Genomic DNA, 19,532 nt, shown 5'->3' on the forward strand with positions numbered 1-19,532 from the left:
ATTATATATCAAAAATAATTGCGCGCCAAAGTCCTTGTTACGAAAGTCCGCAGATTCTTGCGAAAAGTAGCGTGGAGCGCAGCATTAGAAACCGTAAATCATTTGAGAATGGGTAGCTCATTAATAAAAGGCGCTTTACCGGGGTGAGGAAGTGGCGTCCGCTACTGTGGTGGAAGCTCGAAACTGGCAACGTACCAAGTCACGAACAATACACCCAGAAATTCCAACACGTTCTCCATTCGAGCCGATCGAAGGGGGCTCGCCTCTGTCTGTCTTGTCTGAAAAATGTCGCGCTTGTCCCGTCGAAACGCGCCTGTGTCGTCAATCGTCGCAGATCCGACCGCGATTAAGCCGGCAAATGATAACAAAGGACTCGGTCGGAGAGATTTTCAATGCCCAGATAAGGCAGTAGAGACCTAAATTCCATTGATCAAACGTACGCTTTTCAACAGCGAAGCCCTCCTAAAGTCAGCCTCCGCTTTAATCTTAAACGCTGTAAATATCTATTCGACATATATATTCGCTCCTTTCGAATAGTGTATTAATTTCTTGCTTCAAAAGAAGTCGCACTGTTTGCCTTTGCAGGCCGAAAAAAATCACTATCCTCGTACATCACAATTGAAACTCGGAATAATTACCGGCGCGGCCGCAATAATGTTGTCCAACCGAGATCAAAGCCCCCCCCCCCCCTTGCTTCCTTTAACGTGCCGTGGCTTACGGCTATAATCGCGCTGTGTGCGCACATATGCATATAACTGTGCCCGACATGCATACTGGTGCGCGCGCGTATGTTATCCATCCATAATAGCGGGTTGCAAGCCAGACCGAGAGCTTTGTGGCAAACAGGAAACAGGCCACGCCGCTGAATACTCCCTATGAATCTGCTCGTGCCTCTCCTCTTCGCTCTGCATTCATTCCTCCTCGTATCACTCTAATAACTCGAATAAAAACGTTCGGACGATCGGGATCGAGTCTGATGCCGCACTTCCGATGTGATAAATCCCGCCTGAATATTTTTTCACTCGAAATCTAGGCGAAAATAACACGCTCTTCAATACGACTGTCAAAATTCGCGCGATTAATTCAATTTGATGGAAGTGTTTCTGCGATTGGACGGAGAATAATACTGTTTGCACCGCGAGAACTTGATTACACTCCTTTGTCGTGGTTTCCAACGGTATCGCTAACGCTTAAGTGCATTTCCCTTAAGTGCGACAATCCCCCCCAAAGCTTGGCGAACCAATCTTTGCCGAATGTGTGATTGCATCAGAGCGCAACACCAGTGAAATGGCTTTAGTTTCCGCTCAATGCTAACGTCGTTTCGTCGGTTGCTCGCTAACCAGCAGAACGTTTTAAGGGATTTTCCGTAGTATTTACCGTCAAGTTTCTGTGGCGCAAGAGGTATGGAACGCGCAGCGCTCGCGCGCGCACGGTCGATCTCGGTTACACTAAGCTGTTTGCATCCACTTGATTGGATCTACGTCTGCACTTCCAAATACAGTTAGGTTGATCATCTACGTTACATCAGACAGGAATTAGAGCGTCGTTTCATGTGAAAACTGTAATCTCCGTAAAATAACTTATTTCCCGAGAGTTGCGGAAACAAATGGAAAAATGAAGATGTAAAATTCTGCGCATATGCGAGTTTGCGAAAATTAAAAGAGGAAAAAATAATTCAGAAAGTTTCTAATTTCTAAAATAACCATCTTTCGGAAAAGCGTAAAGGCAGAATATAAAACATCGAAGGCGTACGTATGTGCAAGTTTGTAAAAATATTAAAGAAAAAAAGTAAGATTGAGGAATATTTCAAAGGGATGCAACAGCTACAATAAAGATGCCAGATGCATTCATAACTTCGGGCATTAGGCGCGATCATAAATATCCAGCTAATGCGATAATTGTGACGCACAGGTAGACAAAAGGCCTCTAAGCTCCGTCTTGATTGGTCAATTTGTTCGAATAGGCGCTTCCCGTGGACGTGGGTTTTTTATTTTCGTACGAAACCGCCCCGGAGCGGAGAGTAAGCTTTGAAATAGCAGCAATTAGAATTGTCGGATCGCTTTCGGAGAAACCGCTCTTTCGCTCTTGCGTCTCTCGGGTGTGCATCTCACCGCCCACGGCGCGGTATGATTGAACACCGGTCCATTTGAGGGATTTAGGAATCGGACCGGTACGGCTCAGCGAAAGGAAACCTGTTCCCTCCGTTTATAATGTTTTATTGAACTTGATAATGCCGCGCGTATCGTTCCCGAGACTAGGCGGATTATGTAAAACGCATCCGACGCGAAGTATTATAGCTCTTTGTATATGAGAAATTTTCAATATTTTATGCTAACGTTAGTTAAGAAGATTATTGTCATGTGTACTGATCAACTAAATCTGATTTGCCGGAGTCATCATTTTATTTTATTGACGAGCATGATATTAAATAAATTTTGATCAACAAGATGACTCGTGTGTGAATTCGAGTAAAAAAGTATCATCCCGCGCAAAGTTGCAGTGACAGAGACGCGGAAGTCGGTCGAGTCGATTGTAAGCGCGCCTTCGCTTACTTCGATGACGAAGCGTCAGCTGCACTTAACCTAATGAAAAATATTGCAGCGCAGTCTGGCAGAATCGCGGTGTATAATACGATCGATGAAGGCCCGCTGGAAACGTGATCCAGAAACGTTTCTTTCAACGGAATATCACGGCGCTCCTTTTTTTCCGATCTCACACAGTGTTTTCCTAAACTCCTTCGGAGGGTCGCCGAAATGACAGATTTACCGTTCGTACGCTGCGAGATATCTCTGATATTTATTTAGCTGCAGGAACCTAGGAGCTAATAAATTCAGCGAAAAACTGGCGCGAGCTTATTTTGACCTCAGATAACAGCGCATGATTTAAAACGAAAGAAGTATATATATACATATATATTTACGTCGGAACGCGAGGGAGAGAGAAAAAAAAGAGGTAGGAAAAGCACATTTTCGACTATGAGATATGCCACCCTGACGTACGAAAGACGAAGCCAAAGGTCTCGTAGGAGGATTTCTTAGATTTCCTTTAAGCGCCTTATACCTTCGTCCATTTTCTATCCGGGATATGTTTCTCACTGTCGATTGTCGCTTGATATACGAGGAATTTAGAGAAATCAGTCGGAGAACGTGATATTCTTTTGTAGATGAATAGCGAATCGCAAAACAAATATGTAAATTAATGTAATAAATAAAAAAAGGTAGGTTGTTATTAAAATAATGTGCATTATATCAATATATCTTATTAATATCTTTAGAGATAAATAAAAATTCACGAATGACTACAACTATACTGTTAACAAAATAATTCGGTAATTAATATGTATCGCAGAATAATTAAAATTCGGCAAAAAGGAGAAAAAGAGAGCAAGATGTTTCGAGTCATCTGGTCGAGATCGGTCTGTCGAGAAATTACGGTCCAGCAATAAACTCATAACTTCCGTGTGCGTGGCCGGTGTGCGGTTTCTGTCAACGCGAGTGGATAATTTTCTTGTTTCGGAGCAAGACAGGAAATCGGCGGAAGAACACAGGCGGGCAGGCCAAGCAGGCGGGCAACAAGCGCAGACAGGGTGGTCCACGATCTCGGATTATTGCGGGCGCCGCAACACGGTCGCGTCTGGGGAGAAGACAAAGCGCAGCCCTTTTTCTTTTTCAGCAAAATGTGGCCCTCGAGTGTTCGCCACACTCGACTTAGTGCGCGCCGAACTACAACACTGCCGAACTATGTCTCTTAGGAGAAAAATATTTACGACCCGCGCGATCGACAATTTTTATTTCGTGCTTGACATTGGACAGACACGTCCGGGCTTATCGTGTGTTCAAGGACCGTTTTTCCGAAATTCACGGCTGTCGCAGTCTCCCAGGGAGACTCCGCGCTACTTCTTGGCACGAATAACTCGGGCACGAGTTTGACGCGATAATAGTTAAGCGTGAGAAATAGACCTACGAACCTCGCGTGTTCTTTCTCTCTCTTTCTTTCAAGTCGATTACTCGGAAGCGGTTCTCATTCTCGAAATCTCTGCCTTTCGCGGAAAATTTACCCAAGCAATCTCACTGTTATTAAAAATTAATCTGCCGTTTAAAAAAAAAAAAAAAGAGTAAAACACATTAAATTTCCTCAGATAATAATATAAATTCATAAATTATTTTACAACATATCCCGTTGGCGGTTGTACTAACTGAAAATTACGCATTTGTATTCATTCAAAATGGCTTAAGAAAGATATTTCGAAATTCATGGATGTATGATCGTTCGACTGACAAATAAATCAAGAAGGCTGCTGATTGCAAAGGAATAAAATTATCGGCGATTATGCCCGATCCGCTCGTTTATCAGCGAGTTAATATCCGCCGTTACATTCTTGATTTAATGCAAGTTGCAGTTTGAACCGATCATCCTAGATAAGCGCGGGACGCGCCAGTCCTTCGTGTGAATACTTGGCGCTCGCTGAATATTTATCAAGCGTGTTTAATAACGTTATACAAACGCGACGGCGTGTTTAGGAAGAACGGCGACGTTTAACGGCGGAACAAAAGAAACTTGGCGGAGAATCGCTGACTTAATTGGCGGTATTTAGCATAATAACTAACGGCGGACCGGACTCCGGTTGAATGAGCCTTCTTTCCCGCATTGCTGTTGCAACCAATTATTGTGCGCACGGCCGACAATGGGCTCGTACTGTGATATTTAACGGCCGGACACGGGTGATAGGCACGGCGCGAAATATCGCGTAAAGTTCCGATATGTATCTTTTCTCTCTCTCTCTTTTCTCTCTCACGACCCAACCCTATACTTTGCTCGTCCGCTATTTCGCTCGGAAATACACGCAGTCGTTCATCCGTTGTTATTTTTGGAGTCGTCGAGCTTTCCTCTTAAATTTAATGCAGTTATCTTACTTTAAATTTATAATACAATGAAACGTTTATGATCATACAAGTGAAATAAAAATATTGTAACTTTATTGTTACATAAAATTTTGTAAAAATTCAATTTTTAATTTCTCGGAAATGTTGCCGGGATAAAATAAAAAATTAAAGCCGCAGGATGGAAGAAAACAAATTATAGCGCAATACAGGCGCGAGAAGATAGACGTGCCGCGAGGCTGATTATGATCGACCTCCCAAGTGTTTCCGAATAATGTGGCATAAAAAACGGAAAAGACGAGAGGCCCGATCCTCGTCAAAGTCACGCATGGACCTAAAGCGAGGGTTAATGGAAACGTTAACGTCGACACGAAACGCTGTCTTCCTCCGAAAAGAGTTTCGGGCGTGATGTCTTTTTTTGTATGTACAAATTACACGGACGCTGCTCGACGAGTGAGAACGATACTTCGTAGTCAACGTGCCATATGCGGAAAAGATTCCTTAACGACCGTCTGTGGCCGGGCAGCGAGTTCCACATATTCGATTCACTCGAATCTTTTTGATATCCTACAAAGTATCCGCAGCGGGATCAAATTTCGGCCCGTCGTAGTTGGGGATCAACAGTATACATTTCCTCGGAATACATTCGAATCTCATCGAAAACTGACACCGCTCTCTTTCAGTCTCCCCGCATTCATGCGATTTCATCGCAATAACTCGCGACAGAGTTTATTGACCGAATCCGGTCTCTTCAAAACAATTCCATTGCCGCGTCATCGATAAAAATCCGGGCGCGCGGCAAGTTCATCAGTTTCACGTGTACACTTTCGCGAATACGCGCAGGATTGGTCGCGGACACGATCGCGTCGCACGGTATGCACTTCGCTCGACGTGCACAGGCGATTCATTGTTCTCGTTTAATTGCTTTTCGCTTGCAGGCGCTACAAAAATCGCGGCGCGAGTTTCGCGTCGCGCGTGTCAGCCTCGATTGACTCGGGGAGAAAAAAATTTTATTCCCCCACCCCGACGTGCTCTCTATTTCGGGGCGGAGATTCGAACGACGCTGCGAAACGCTAAAGCGGGCTCCCATTTTTGCAGGACTGCATTTCGAACGCGACGAGAGTATGCAGAAACGCGTCATGGGCGTCGCTGATGCGTCTCTCCTTCGTATAGATCATTTCACGCTCGAGATTATATGTATGCGCCGATACAAAAAGCCGGGCACGAGACGAACCCGACCGTCTCGCGACGCCTGGATATTCTCAACACTTGGACGAGTAATGGCGCAGGACTTTGCAGATAATCCATCTGTCGCGTCTCGGTGCAAGCGCGATATAAAAACTAATTGTCGAATAAATCAGTTTTATATATACATATCTCTGGCGCTTATGCAAGCTATAATTAATAATTAAATATATCCTCTTAAAGTTCAACGAAACTTTCTACTTTTAATATGCAATTTTCAACACGCAAATGCGACGTTTAATCAAGATTTATACTAAGCGTTTTGAAGTGAAAGGTAAATCAAATAACACCGAGCAAAACGTTTTTCAGAAGAGAGATTCAGCCTTCTGTTTCTCGAAATAGGCGCCTCTCATTACGGACGAGTTACTCTTCAGCTTTGTTTCGCCGTCGGCGAATTCGCGAATTCCAAGTACTCTCGGAACGGGTGTCATTTGCCCTGGCGCGTCTTTCGAGAGGAAAGTTTATTTTCGATCGTCGTCGCGGGACAATCGCCGCGGATATGCCTTCGGCAGTCGGATTTAATTAAAACTTTTACGACAATGGAGACGACGGCGTGAAGAGGGAGCGGACGAAAGAGAGAGAGAGATATTGCCCCTGACTAATCAATCGACATTGCGGTAATCACGAGGAAAAAAAGTGTGTCAGGGAAATGTGTCCCGGCGAAGAATTGGGAAAATGAGAGGAAAAAAAAAAGAGAATAGAACGCGCGAGAGGAAGGCGATAATGAACGGACCGCGAACGGAAGAGATCGATATATCGAGTCGCTCTTCCGGTTCCACGTGCAAACGAGCGAAAAAGTTTGCTTTTGCGCCCAACTGCGAACCGAAGTGCAGCACGTATTGCGTCTCCGTGCGCACGCACGTGTGCGTGCGTGCGCGCGCGATGTGTGGGCTGGTTAACGAGCATAAAATTGGTGGCGATCGATCGTGAAAAAGATCGAGCGGAAAGCTCTCCGGTGCGCGGCGACGAGGATTTTTTTTATACCGCGGTGGGTCGACGAACCGGGTCTCTCTCTCTCTCCGCCTGCATCGCGAAATTGCAGTTCGCGCCGTATGCGACCGGGGGGGGGGGAGGGGGTCAAGGCCTCGAATGTTTAACTGCGGGCTCTTAAACAAGGCAGTAAAGTAGCGTAATGCGCGTCTGTCGGCCAGCAGTTGATCGATGATCCCTTGGGACAAAGGGCCATACCGATTTTATTGCTTAGAATATATCGACAGCTACGCGCGGGGTGGTTGCGCGAGCAACGCGATGCAATGACAATTTTATATATTCCTCGCGTCGGCTGGAAACGTCTGGCGCGGTTGATTCTAAATGAGGCTCTCTCGAGAAAAGCGAAGGAGAAAGAGACGGTATAAAATAAAATGACACCGGTGCGAGACGCGAGACGTGGAATAGTCCCGGCTAGCTCGATACTCGCAGAATGATTTTCTGATGAATTTACAAAGTTAAATTGTCACCTAAATAGCGCGGTATATCACGCCTACGTGGTTAATGTATTGCACGCGGCGCGATAAGTCGCAGTTATTTAATGGAAAATAGATTATACAATATGGATGAATAAATTTTAAAAATTCACTTTCATACAATAAGATAACGGTGGCAGAGTGGAATAAATTTCTCTCGCTTAATTCCTTAATTTCACATTTTTATCTATTTAAAAAAAAAAAATATAAAAAATATATAAAGCTAATAAATGCCATCTCTAAAATTCATATACTACAACATATAATTTTGTTAGAGAAATAGCAATGCTAAGAGTATTAAGAATACACGTTGTCGACGCTAATTCTTAATTAGAGATGAAGTGGCGTAATGCCGCGCAGGGCGGATTCGTTACTGCGACATTGCCGTCACGTCGTCGTCAATTTTCCGCCGACTCGGGAAATTTAGAGCACGTAGGTGCGCGATTATCGGGACGACGGTCTTGGCAGACCCACTGGGGTCTCCCCAGTTCCTTTCTCTCTCTCCGTAATAAATAGTACAACTTCATCGTGCGCTCCTAGTAAGCGCCCGTAACTTATACTGGCAACTACGCGAACGTGCGGCCTTTGACGCGGTGAGCGGGCTTTGAAGTCGAGTCTCGAGGAACTTTTCAAAACGTGCGATCATTCGTTTCGTTGGCAGGCTAGACTCGCTTTTATAGCCTCGGTCAAAAATTAGAGATAATCCGTCGTTATCGCAGCACGATCGAGATCGTAGATAAATGCGAGACGTGACAATACAAATCGATTCGTTGGACAAAGAAAAATTGTTCGGCACCTTTCCGCATAGTTCGGTCTTTTTATCTTATCTCTCTCTCTTATATTTTTTGCTTATTTTCCTTTTCTCTGGGGCTTTATTTTACGATGGCATAACAAGTACGATGCCTGTCTCGGTCGAATGTAATTTTGGGTAGAGCGATGAGCTAGAAGTTTGGTCCTTCAGCGAGAGCGGGACGCTTAGTAATTAATATTCACCAGACACGCGTTGCATAGTCGCACTTTATAAACGTCACGTACATGGAAAACGTCTACACGCGGAAGGGATACTAAAAAGCGAGGGAAAAATGAGGCCTTTTGCCCCTTTTTCGTCTACTGTGTAACCCTCGTTGCGACAACGGTGTTCTTTTACAACGTTTTGCTGAAATAGTGAGTTTCATTTTTGTTAAAATTTCACTGAATGTATAAACAATTCGCAAACGCTACTTTCCAACTCCCTCATTTTCAAAAAATTCCGAAATAAAAATTCCAATTGTTTTAGTAATCAGTTTTACACTTCCAAACTACGACGAAATCCATCGACAAATTTCTCCCTAACTCTCTTGCGCGTGTATATAGGTAAACGTAATAAATCACATGCACGATGCAACGAGGCGGATATAACGCTATCCACTTAGACTGAAGCCTCGAGTTCTCCCGGAGGCCCGGAACAAGTTTAAGCGGGAACGAATTCGAAATCACGGATCTCCGGAGACTCTCTCTCTCTCTCTTCGTTCCACCGCGAGGATGAGAGGACGAGCGGACGAAAAAAAGGGAAAGAGCCGCGCGAGAGTCCGCGAGGAATATATAGTGTATACATATGTAAGCCCCAGCTGCGCCGGCCGTGATAAGATCCCTGTCACGCTTCTTCCGAAGTCACAAAATCAAATCAAACATCGGGCCATCGCCGAGTCCGCGCGTTTAAGGGCGCTGAAAGCGGCAGGAGGGCCGCTCGAGAGAGTTGGTTCTTCAAATGCGTATAAGGAGCCCGTCGAGATGTTATTACTACAAATATTATCTCACGGGACGTTCTCGTTTACGCCCGCGTGGAGGCGCGGGTTTTCCACACGCGGCTTTCAACCGCCGTGCCGGTGGAGGACTTTCTTCCTCGGATGCGACCCTTTTTACTTCTGTCGCGTCCTTTCGCTCCTTCGTAGGAAGTCGTTCGCTGGAGATGACAGCGCTTAATCGTCCCAACCAATTACGTTAAAGTCTCTCTTCGCGATCAAAATGAATTAAACCCGTTCCCTAAAATTTACGTTAACCAACCTCTCGTCGGCTCTTCTTCCGTGAAGATATTTGTCCTACCATAGGCGACCCACTTCAGACAGACAAACAACAATTATGACAAATAATCGAATTGTTTCTCTTTCTCTCTCTTTCGGTCTCTCTGCCCACACAAACCGGTATTGTAAACCGTGGCTCTCAGCTGACTATCGATCAAACTGATTTATCGCTCGTAATCTGTATCTACTTGCAGCGCTGCTAATTCCCGTTTACCAATGTAAATTGTACACATCTGCTGAATATCTCGGCTTTTATGGATTTGCGTGCATTATTACGATGCGGAAGGTACATCGCGCGACTATTAATAAATCACGGGCGCATGTCGTTTTACGTATTACGCGTCGCCAAGTAAGCCAGCTACGCGTTTATATTTTCGTTGCAGTTATTACGAATCAATTTCGCGCAAATTGCATTTCCGCGACCCATTTATACGAAATTATACGCTTGCCTTTAAAAGATATCGTTTTATCAAAATACTGAGCTTTTATTTACTATTAATCGCAAATCCGAAATACATTCCACTATTACGATGTGAAGTGTGTTAACTGTATAAAAAAAATTGATCAGAAATATGGACAATTTGAAACTTCAAATATACGCAATGTTTACTGTTGGCAACCGCATACCGAAAGAAATTGCGACCGTGTTACAGTACTATTACGTGCCGAAAGCTTTATTGCACGGATTTATAGCACCATACGTGTTTTTTTTTCTAGATATTCACATAATAGACACACAGGAAGTCCGTAATCTTTCAAGGTAAGTTGTAAAAGTCATAAAAAAAATTAAACACGTCGTTTTACAGCTCTAACGCGCAAGATTTTGCAAGATAAAATAGCTGGAGAGAAGATTAGAAAATTTCTTTTCTCCAATAAAGTAGTTGCTTGTAGTAATTTTTCTGTATAAAGCAAACACGGATTTTCTAATCTTATCGGTAAAAAATTGTCAAGACGAATCCAAGAATATCCGTTACGCGTGCATTCACAGATGCATTTGTTTTCACGCAAGAGCGCGCGGAAAACAAACATAGTATCGAATCGTTGGAAAGGGAGACCGTTTCCTCAGCATCCTTGGAAACGTTGTCGTCGGAAATCGCGTGTCTGCCACTTCTTAGGATATTTAGCGCGAAGAGCGCGATGCGCATAAGTAAGACGATCCGCAGGTGCGCATACATATCAGCGCGCGCTTTCGATTCAGTACTCCCTCGATAATCGTCATTCACTGTACGCACGCGTCATTAATGGGACTCTATTTCGGAATTCCCTCACGTATCGCCCCGTCGCTTGAATCTTGAAGAAAATCATCATTAATTTGTCTTCTCGAATTGTTTAATTGTTCAATAATTGTTCAATTCATTGAAATAGTAATGATAAAATTAACACATTGACGAAATAATACATAAATCAAAATAAATAGTAATCAAACACATTGGTGTAAGTTTGATGTTTGTAAAATAGACTCGAAAAAGTTTTGCAATGTCCTTAATTAATATCTTCGTTGACGAGATACGGTAACTATTATAATTATATTGCATAATCATTGAAACGTGCGATAAGCAAGAAATCTAACAATACGGATGCTGACAACACGCTCTCTAAAAGTAAATCAGTGAAAATGTCACTAATGGAAACAGTAAAATAGGATTTCACTAAGATTCAGTGAGTATTTCACTGATATTCAGTAGAAACACTTACTTTTTGTTTCTTTATTTTAAAACTCACTGATTATGGTCAGTGAAAATAAAATTTCACTGTAAAATCAGTACTTTATCTATCGGTAATGCTGATTTTGTATCTGCTACGATACCATACAGTGTCGCGCATGTGCATAACAAAAGACGAGCTAACACAAGTATACGCATGCAAGGATCACAGTTCACGTGGATGCGTTGTGCAGTGCGGTAAGTACATATATATATATATATATATATTTTTTTTTTTTTTTTTTTATTTGTAGTTAACAAAAACTGTACAAATAAAAATAATGCTAGTAGTAAATAATTATAGTAGTTATAAAAATGTACCGTGTCCAAACGTGTCTGGACGTGCATTGTCTTGCGGTTTCCTCTAAAATGTAAACACTCAGTGATCAAAGACAAAAAAGTAAACAAGAATTATTAAAAATTTTCCTTTCTGTAGATTATCTGTTTTCCTAACCTTTTTAATGATAAAGTCTCTTTAGGAAAAATTTTCTCTACTTTTCTACAATTCTCAAATACAGATATAAATAGCATATAACATTATATATCTGTATTTATTAAGTTAGTTAAAATTAATTTTATGACGTGTTTTATATTGAAATTATAATCTGTCAAATCTGTCTTCTTATTTGTAATTTCTATTTTTTTATTTTATTAGATTTGAAAATTAAAATGCAGCAAGTGAAAGATTTGTCAGTTCACGAATTAGGACAAAAAATTGAGGAACTTACAGATGCAGAAACACGACATATTTTTAATGGTAAGTGTCATCAGTTTATAATATATTTTATAATTAAAATATAGTTTACATTGTGCTCTCATTATATATATATTTCAGATATTTAAAAATATAATCTGAATATAAATAATAAATAATGAAGCTAAATTGCTTTATGTGTAATAATGTTGTTAAAGGAGGGTTAGACGGTTTAAATCAACACTTTCAAACAAAACATGGTCTAACAATTAAACGAGGATTACAAAAAGGTGGATTTGAATGCGGTCAAAATAAATGTTGTAGGAGATTTCATAATTTCTTCTCTTTAAGGCAGCATATTCGAAAAAATCATTTTTCTAAAGAAAAGAATGATTGTGATTTTTCAATTACAAGTACAGATTCTATTTTTTTATCTGATGATGATATGATTATTGATCAAAATAATATAAATAATACTGACAAATATATTGAAAAAAAAATGAAGAGGTCCTACAATTTTCTGATAATTTTAATTTAAGAGACTCTATAATAAGAATGATAATTAGGCTTCATTCAAAAGGAACTGCAACTGGAAGCATTATAAATGAAATTCTTGATGAATATGCAGAAATTACAAATAGTTTATGTAAATCATTACAAAGTAAAGTTAAACAATTTATAGAATCTAGACAAATTCTTGATGATTCTGATGTTAGTGATTTGTTAGATTCTTTTGAAATAAGTAAATCTTTCGAAGGATTGAGAACTGTTGAACAACAAATGGAAGCTTTAAAATCTAGTACAGAATATATTGAACCTCAAGAAATACCTTTGGGTACACGTATTAATAATATAATGGATAGAAAAACAGGCACTTTCATACCAAAAAAAATTGTAGAAACTTGCCAATATGTTCCTATTATTGATTCTTTGTCAATGGTACTTAGAAACAAAGAAATACGCGATGCAATAGAAGCAGAAAGAGAATCAAATAATGATATTCTTGCTTCCTTTATTGATGGACAGCACTTCAAAAATCACACTTTTTTTCAAAAATACAAGCATGCAATTAGACTTCAATTATATTATGATGAACTAGAAATCACTAATCCACTAGGCTCAAAAACATGCATTCATAAATTAGGAGCTTTCTATTATACTATACAAAATCTTCCATTTCATATGAATTCTGAGCTTAGTAGCATTCATGTCCTGCTTCTTTGTTGTCATGTTGACATAAAAAAATATACAATGAAGAAGATATTGAGTCCTTTTCTTAAAGATCTTGCAAAATTGGAAAGTGATGAAGGAGTTCCTATATTTTTAGAAGAAAAAAAATATACTTTGCGTGCATCATTAGCTGCATTTTGTGGAGATGGATTGGCTGTACATGAAGTATTCAATTTTCTGAGTCCATCCTCTAATTTATTTTGTCGAATGTGCCTTTATAATAGAGAGGATTTACATAACGGAAATATAGAAATGAAATAACAAAGGACTGTAGAAATTTACAACGAGCACTTAAATTTATTACAGAATGCTAATTATAATAATAATGTTAAAACTTTAACGGGAATGCATGGAGAATGTTGTTTGCATTCATCTCGTTTTTTCCATATATGTAGAAATAATATTTTTGATCCAATGCACGATATACTTTGTGGTATTGGACCAATGATATTAAAGTTAGTTTTAGTTCATTATGTTATAGAATTAAAATTTTTTAAAATAGAAGATTTCAATGATAGATTAATATCATTTCAATATGGCTTTGTAGAAAGAAAAAACAAGCCTTCAGCAAATTTTAATGAAAGAATATTGAATCAAAAGGGGAATACTTTAAATCAAAAAGCTATGCAAATATGGTGTCTTCTTCGTGCTTTTCCTTTTTTAATTTCTGATTTGGTTCCAAAAACAGATGAGCATTTGCAACTAATTTTTCTTTTGCTAAGAATTATGGAAATAGTATTTGCACCAAAAGTTGCAGTTTCTCTCATATCTTATTTGAAAGCTCTTATCACTGATTTTCTACAGAAATTTAAGAAATTGTTTCCTACTGTAAATATGATCAATAAATTCCATCATTTAATGCATTATCCACGTTGTATCTTGTGGTCAGGACCTCTTCAGTTGTATAACTGTATGCGTTATGAAGCTAAACATAACGAAATCAAAGTAAGAGCTCAAGTTGTTAACAATTTTAAAAATCCACCTAAAACATTAATAAGAATTGCTCAGTGCTCTGAAAGTAATCGATGGGGAAGAAGAGATGCAACAATTTTTCGAGTTGAAACATATAGTGGAGAAACAGTTAATGTGCAAGATTGCAAAAGCCGTATATATTTACATACTCTAGGATATATTGATGACGACTCTGTATTTAACACTAATGCTGTAAAAGTTAATGGTGTTGAGTTTAAACTTAATTTATTAGTATGCCTTGAAGTTGATAAGAAAAGAGAAGATAATCTACCACTTTTTGGCCGTATAGATGAAATATTAATATTAGAAAAGAATGAAGTATATTTTTTTACCACTTTATGTAAAACTCATTTATTTGATACTGATTTTAATGCCTATCATATTGATTTGGAAATGGATGAAGTTTCGTATCTTTTCATAAATTGTCTTAATCTTGGGCATTATAAACCATTTTCTATTTGGTCTGAACCAGCATCTAATCGCTCTTACATTAGTCTACGCCATATATTATAACTAATGTATTTTTTCTTTGCATTTCGTCACTACAGAAAATGTAAGACATTCTTTATTACTTGTAAGTACATTTATTAGATATAAATTTTATTATATTATATACTGATCTTTATGTATGAATAGTTTGTAAATATTTTGTATAAAAAATATTTATGAATAATATAATTTTTTATGTCTAATCTCTCTCTATATATTCTAAATTGCTCTTATTGCGTTTTTATTAATAATTTATATTTTTTATTAATATAAATAAATTTTTATAAATTTTTAGATGAAAAAATCGAAGGTTCTTCTTTTCTTTTACTTAATGAAAATGATTTAAAAAGTATGGGATTGAAGATGGGTCCAGTAAAAAAAATTTTTAAATTTATCCAAGATTGTTCTTCTTCTCAGGTAATGTTTTTTATAATTATTCGTATATATTTTATTACTATTTTAATTTTTTTATAATTTTATAAGCAGATACAACCATCTCAAGTAGATGGAACATATGAAGTAGCAGAAAATGGAGAAATAATATTCTCTTCAGATTTGCCTATGGAATTAGAAACTTCTATAAAAATGAATGTTGAAAGTCCATCTTCCAGTAGTAATGCTTCTTCATCTATATCAGCTATTTCTAGTAAAAATAAGGAATCTACAATATCCAAAAATAATTTTTCGGTAAAAGCAATTATGTTTTTGTAACAAGAAAAGGAGTGTAGAATATACTAATAAAAAATTATATATTTTAATTCAGCGTTTCAAAACAATTCATGAGACTCTTTTGAAGCATCCTCAAGGTACTAACATTTTGAAAGCCATAAATGGCATATTCACAGAAGATGATAGACGAAGCCTCGTGAGGATTTTAACATCCGAGTTAGTAAAAGTTCATGGAGATAATTAGTAAGTTGATTTCTGAGGAATTTTTATTATAATTTGTATTTAAATTTGCATCTTTACGCAGTTGTTCTATAATTATTGTATTTTAGTTATCCACCTGAAGAAGCTAAAATAGCCCTCGCTGAAAATATCGTAAAAGAATTTCCAAAATTACGAGACTATGAAGCAAAAAAAGGACATGTAAGAAATTATCAAAATGTTTTTTTAAAATATTTAATTAAAATGAATTAATCATTGTTTTTTTACAATTTTAAGGAACTTTATTATGATTCAGTTACAAAGAGAGGCTTCATTGAATATCGTCTTTGGACGATGAGAAAACATATTTCACCTACCAAGAAAAAATATATTCAGGCAGCAATGAAAAGACGAAATGTAAATAAAATATTGTTTTCTGAAGAAAATTCAGATGAGGAACATAATGGTTTACTTCCTGAAAATTTGTATAAAGAAAAGGTATGTAGCAACAAATAAAAAATTTAATTTTTTTTATCAAATTATTATGTAACTTTTTTATATGTTATAATAATTTTTAATATGTTATTGAGAAATAAAAATTACATTGTACAAAAGACATTAATTCTATTATGACATTTTCATTAGATTTCATGGATGAAATTTAAAATGCCGTCAAATGCCAATAAGTCTTCTATATCCGAATGTATGAGTATTACAATGAATAACCGAAGAAAATGGATTATGGAAAATGCCGTTTCAATAGATGAAATATGTGATGAATTTCCTCGATTAACTGATTATTCTGGGGAGATGGTAAATAACATAATGCTTTATCTTTACAGCTTAGTTGTATATTGAAAAAGATATTTTAATTATTTTACAAAAATGTATTTATATTTTTGCAGTTTGATGAGGAATTTGAAAGGTTATATAAAGGAGCTTCTGATAAATTCTTAGCAAGATTTGCCCCTTTTTATGTACAAAGAATCCTTATATATTGCAGTACAGCAAGACCAGACTTATTTAAAAAATCAGCTTTTATTCAAGATGGTAAATTTATATTTCATTATAACTCAAGACTCGATACGTGTGGCCATTTTCTTATAGTTTGATTTTGCCTAATACCATTTTTCTTACTTCATTAATCCGCGTATATTCCGAGTGTCAATCGACATATAGATTGCGCGTGGATAGAGATAAAAGGAATAACGCTAAGTATAAACCAAGCTGAAAATCGATTGAAATACAACACGTGCCGAGTCCTGCTGTAATTGAAAATCCTGTTTTCTTTTTTAATTTTAATTTTTTTATAATTTTTAATAGAAATTAAACAGTGAAATATTAATTATATATTTATTTTAATTATTATTATTATTATTATTACAATTTAATTAATAATAATTATATATTCATTTTTTCAATTATATATAATTTTTTATATATTCAGATACTCTTCGTGCCATAACTCTTCTGGCAGATTTACTTCCTGTATCAAATGCTGTTAGGAAAGGAAAAAGAAAAAGAAAAGGAGCAAGCAAGGAAAATTTATCAAAAGGGGTAAACATGTTTTATCTTATTTTTTAAATTTCTTAGTATAGACTGATAATAATCAATATAATAAATATGATTGTTAAAATATATGATTCAAATATTTGGATATTTAATTTCAGAAGAACATTATTGATAAAAGAGAACATGGTGAAATGTATACTGCAACATTTCCAAATCCTTCTTTACTACAGATATGGCCTGTGAGTTTGATTAGTGCATATAAACTTATATATTAATACTTGTGCTAACAAGAAACTCCTTTTTTCAGGAAGGAACAAACATAGAGGCCCAAACTGAGAAACTTAGAAGTGAATCCAAAGGTCCTATTCAGCCCTATATTATTTTAATCAAAGGACAATCTACACAATATTTTATTCAGGCTGATAATCGCACTCTAACTTTGAACAATAACTCGCCTATTATGGCACTTGATTTGTTGTTTAAAACATATTATGTTTTCGATGTGAAGTGTCCAGAAACACTAATTTATTTTTTTAATTTCTTAGAAAACTATTGCTTTAAAATATCCGATAAAGTACAACATGCTTTGGTTTCTTCTGTTCATATTAATATTTGCAATATAACAGTAGATAATATTGCATAATATATCTATTGTATAATATTCTCATGTTTAATTTTAAATTAACTTTATTTTGCTGACATGTTTTTATAATACTTAATTTAAAGTATCGTGAAACTAAACTTGTTTTTCTATTTTTGATTGCATTCTAGTAATTTTATAAAATTTATTTCATTATCCGATAAAGTGCAATATGTTTGAGTGTCTCTCATATTTCTAATATTACATTATATAATATATTGCATAATATATTCTTATTACATTTATATTCTTGTGTTAGTTGTTAATTGGCTTTATTCTATAAACATTTTGTCTTTAATTTTCAATTTATTTGAAACTCTAAACATATTATTTGATTACTTTGAATTACTTTTTATATATAATTAATATATAAAAATTATGTTAATATATAAATTACATTAAATCAACAAATATAAGAATTTTTTTGTTTGAATATCAATCGATTATTTTTTTCCTTTGTACCACACACCAACATCCAGCAAACACTAACTAATAGTAATAATCTTAATATTATAATTTTCTACTTAACAATGTGTAAAGTAACTCAACACATATACATGTTTTACGTTACAGTTAAATTCTTGAATAGAAAATTATAATATTAAGGTTATTAGTGTTAATTAATATTTTTGCTGGGATATTCACTGATTTGAATAGCTCACATCACTGATTTTATTGTTGAAAATCACTGTTTCTAGTAGTTTAATATTACTGATTTCAGCAGTTAATATTATTAACTATTCCTTTCAGTGATATTTTACTGATTTACAGTGCTATACTTATAACTATTATAATAAGTGACTATTGACTGTTTCCCAGTGATAATACACTGATTCACTTTTAGAGAGCGGAAATTTGATTCCGAAGAAACGCAAACCAGAAGACCTTCTTGTATACATAACGGCGCGCGGCTTAAGGCTTATGTGAATATTTGTCGTTTGCATTTGCATTTGACCGACAGCGATGCATTGCGGTATCGTATAAGTGACCACGATTTTTCCGATAATCGTCGAACGGTCTTAACATCGGCCAGACCGGAGTTTCACAGACGGTTGGAGACCCGCCGAAAATAAAATCAAGCCAACGATGCGCCGGCAAGATCAAAGTTTGCCTGAAAAATCTCAATGGCGAGACAAATTCAATGGAATAGCATATTCGCGAGCGAGAATTTTTCTTGTCTGTACGTTCGCAGTGGCGTCTTCGCGCATAATAACGAATTTGCGCCAAAATTTGTCAATATACAAGATTGCTCATAAAACCTTTTCGAAAAAATAACAAGTTTCAAATAATTAAAATTTATTGTTTGCTAAAAAATTTTATCAAATAATTAGGGAAATAACTATTGATTTTAATTTGAAGAATAAATTTGCGAAATAACGTTTACATATTGTCCAAAAAATATTTCTTTTTTTTATACATATTTAATATAAATTTTTTTACTGTCTTTATTGTTGGATCTGCTTTTTTAACATTTCAGCGCACAATTCCGCCATTGGTAACGTGCACATATTTTCCTACGTGATTTATTGCGAAGACCGAATGTCGGTCATTGCGACATGAATTGTCGCGTGTATTTCTGGCATAATTCATATTAGCCCGATAATAATAAGTCGATTTATATTCCGCCGTGGTTACAATCGGCAAACTCTTTAGCCAGGCGAATAAAAGAATCAAGACGCGACTTTGTAATTGGTGAAACGCGCATATATCATGCGTAGCGCTGACATAAGCGACGTGTGTTATTCAGTTTGGCGATGCACAATTGACTTGCGGACAG

The 19,532-nt window shown here is 36.9% G+C and overlaps 3 protein-coding genes across 7 annotated transcripts in view; 2 read left to right on the forward strand and 1 right to left on the reverse strand.

Moving 5' to 3' along the window:
• Positions 1-19,532, reverse strand: part of MED20 (Mediator complex subunit 20) — an 84,413-nt gene that overhangs the window by 35,451 nt on the left and 29,430 nt on the right. The window lies entirely within an intron of this gene.
• LOC105673404 (facilitated trehalose transporter Tret1-like) overlaps positions 1-19,532 on the forward strand; it is a 69,475-nt gene that overhangs the window by 21,664 nt on the left and 28,279 nt on the right. The gene's annotated exons all lie outside the window — the stretch shown is intronic.
• On the forward strand, positions 10,742-18,000 carry LOC136996906 (uncharacterized). 3 transcript variants are annotated; one of them, XM_067353183.1, is made up of 12 exons: positions 10,742-11,549; positions 12,007-12,108; positions 15,032-15,153; positions 15,223-15,423; positions 15,500-15,648; positions 15,735-15,825; positions 15,901-16,101; positions 16,249-16,416; positions 16,509-16,653; positions 17,051-17,160; positions 17,274-17,354; positions 17,423-18,000. In XM_067353183.1, the coding sequence occupies exons 1-12, from the start codon at positions 11,429-11,431 to the stop codon at positions 17,756-17,758; spliced, it is 1,827 nt and encodes a 608-aa protein (XP_067209284.1). In that variant the 5' UTR covers positions 10,742-11,428; the 3' UTR covers positions 17,759-18,000. The 3 variants fall into 3 exon arrangements, with proteins under 3 accessions (XP_067209284.1, XP_067209286.1, XP_067209285.1); XM_067353185.1 differs by lacking the exon at positions 10,742-11,549 and adding an exon at positions 14,796-14,821 and having other exon boundaries at positions 11,605-12,108; positions 15,220-15,423; XM_067353184.1 differs by lacking the exons at positions 10,742-11,549; positions 12,007-12,108 and adding an exon at positions 13,530-14,821 and having other exon boundaries at positions 15,220-15,423.

This window comes from Linepithema humile, chromosome 4 (assembly GCF_040581485.1).
Source record: "Linepithema humile isolate Giens D197 chromosome 4, Lhum_UNIL_v1.0, whole genome shotgun sequence".
Taxonomy (NCBI): domain Eukaryota; kingdom Metazoa; phylum Arthropoda; class Insecta; order Hymenoptera; family Formicidae; genus Linepithema; species Linepithema humile.

What these genes read in the sequence shown, in the direction of transcription:
- LOC136996906 (XM_067353183.1), top strand. Translation starts at nt 11,429, where the DNA reads ATGCTGATTTTGTATCTGCTACGATACCATACAGTGTCGCGCATGTGC. An exon ending in AACACGACATATTTTTAATG is followed by an intron (nt 12,109 to 15,031) that starts GTAAGTGTCATC and finishes ATAAATTTTTAG; the next exon opens with ATGAAAAAATCGAAGGTTCT. An exon ending in ATGAAGCAAAAAAAGGACAT is followed by an intron (nt 15,826 to 15,900) that starts GTAAGAAATTAT and finishes TACAATTTTAAG; the next exon opens with GAACTTTATTATGATTCAGT.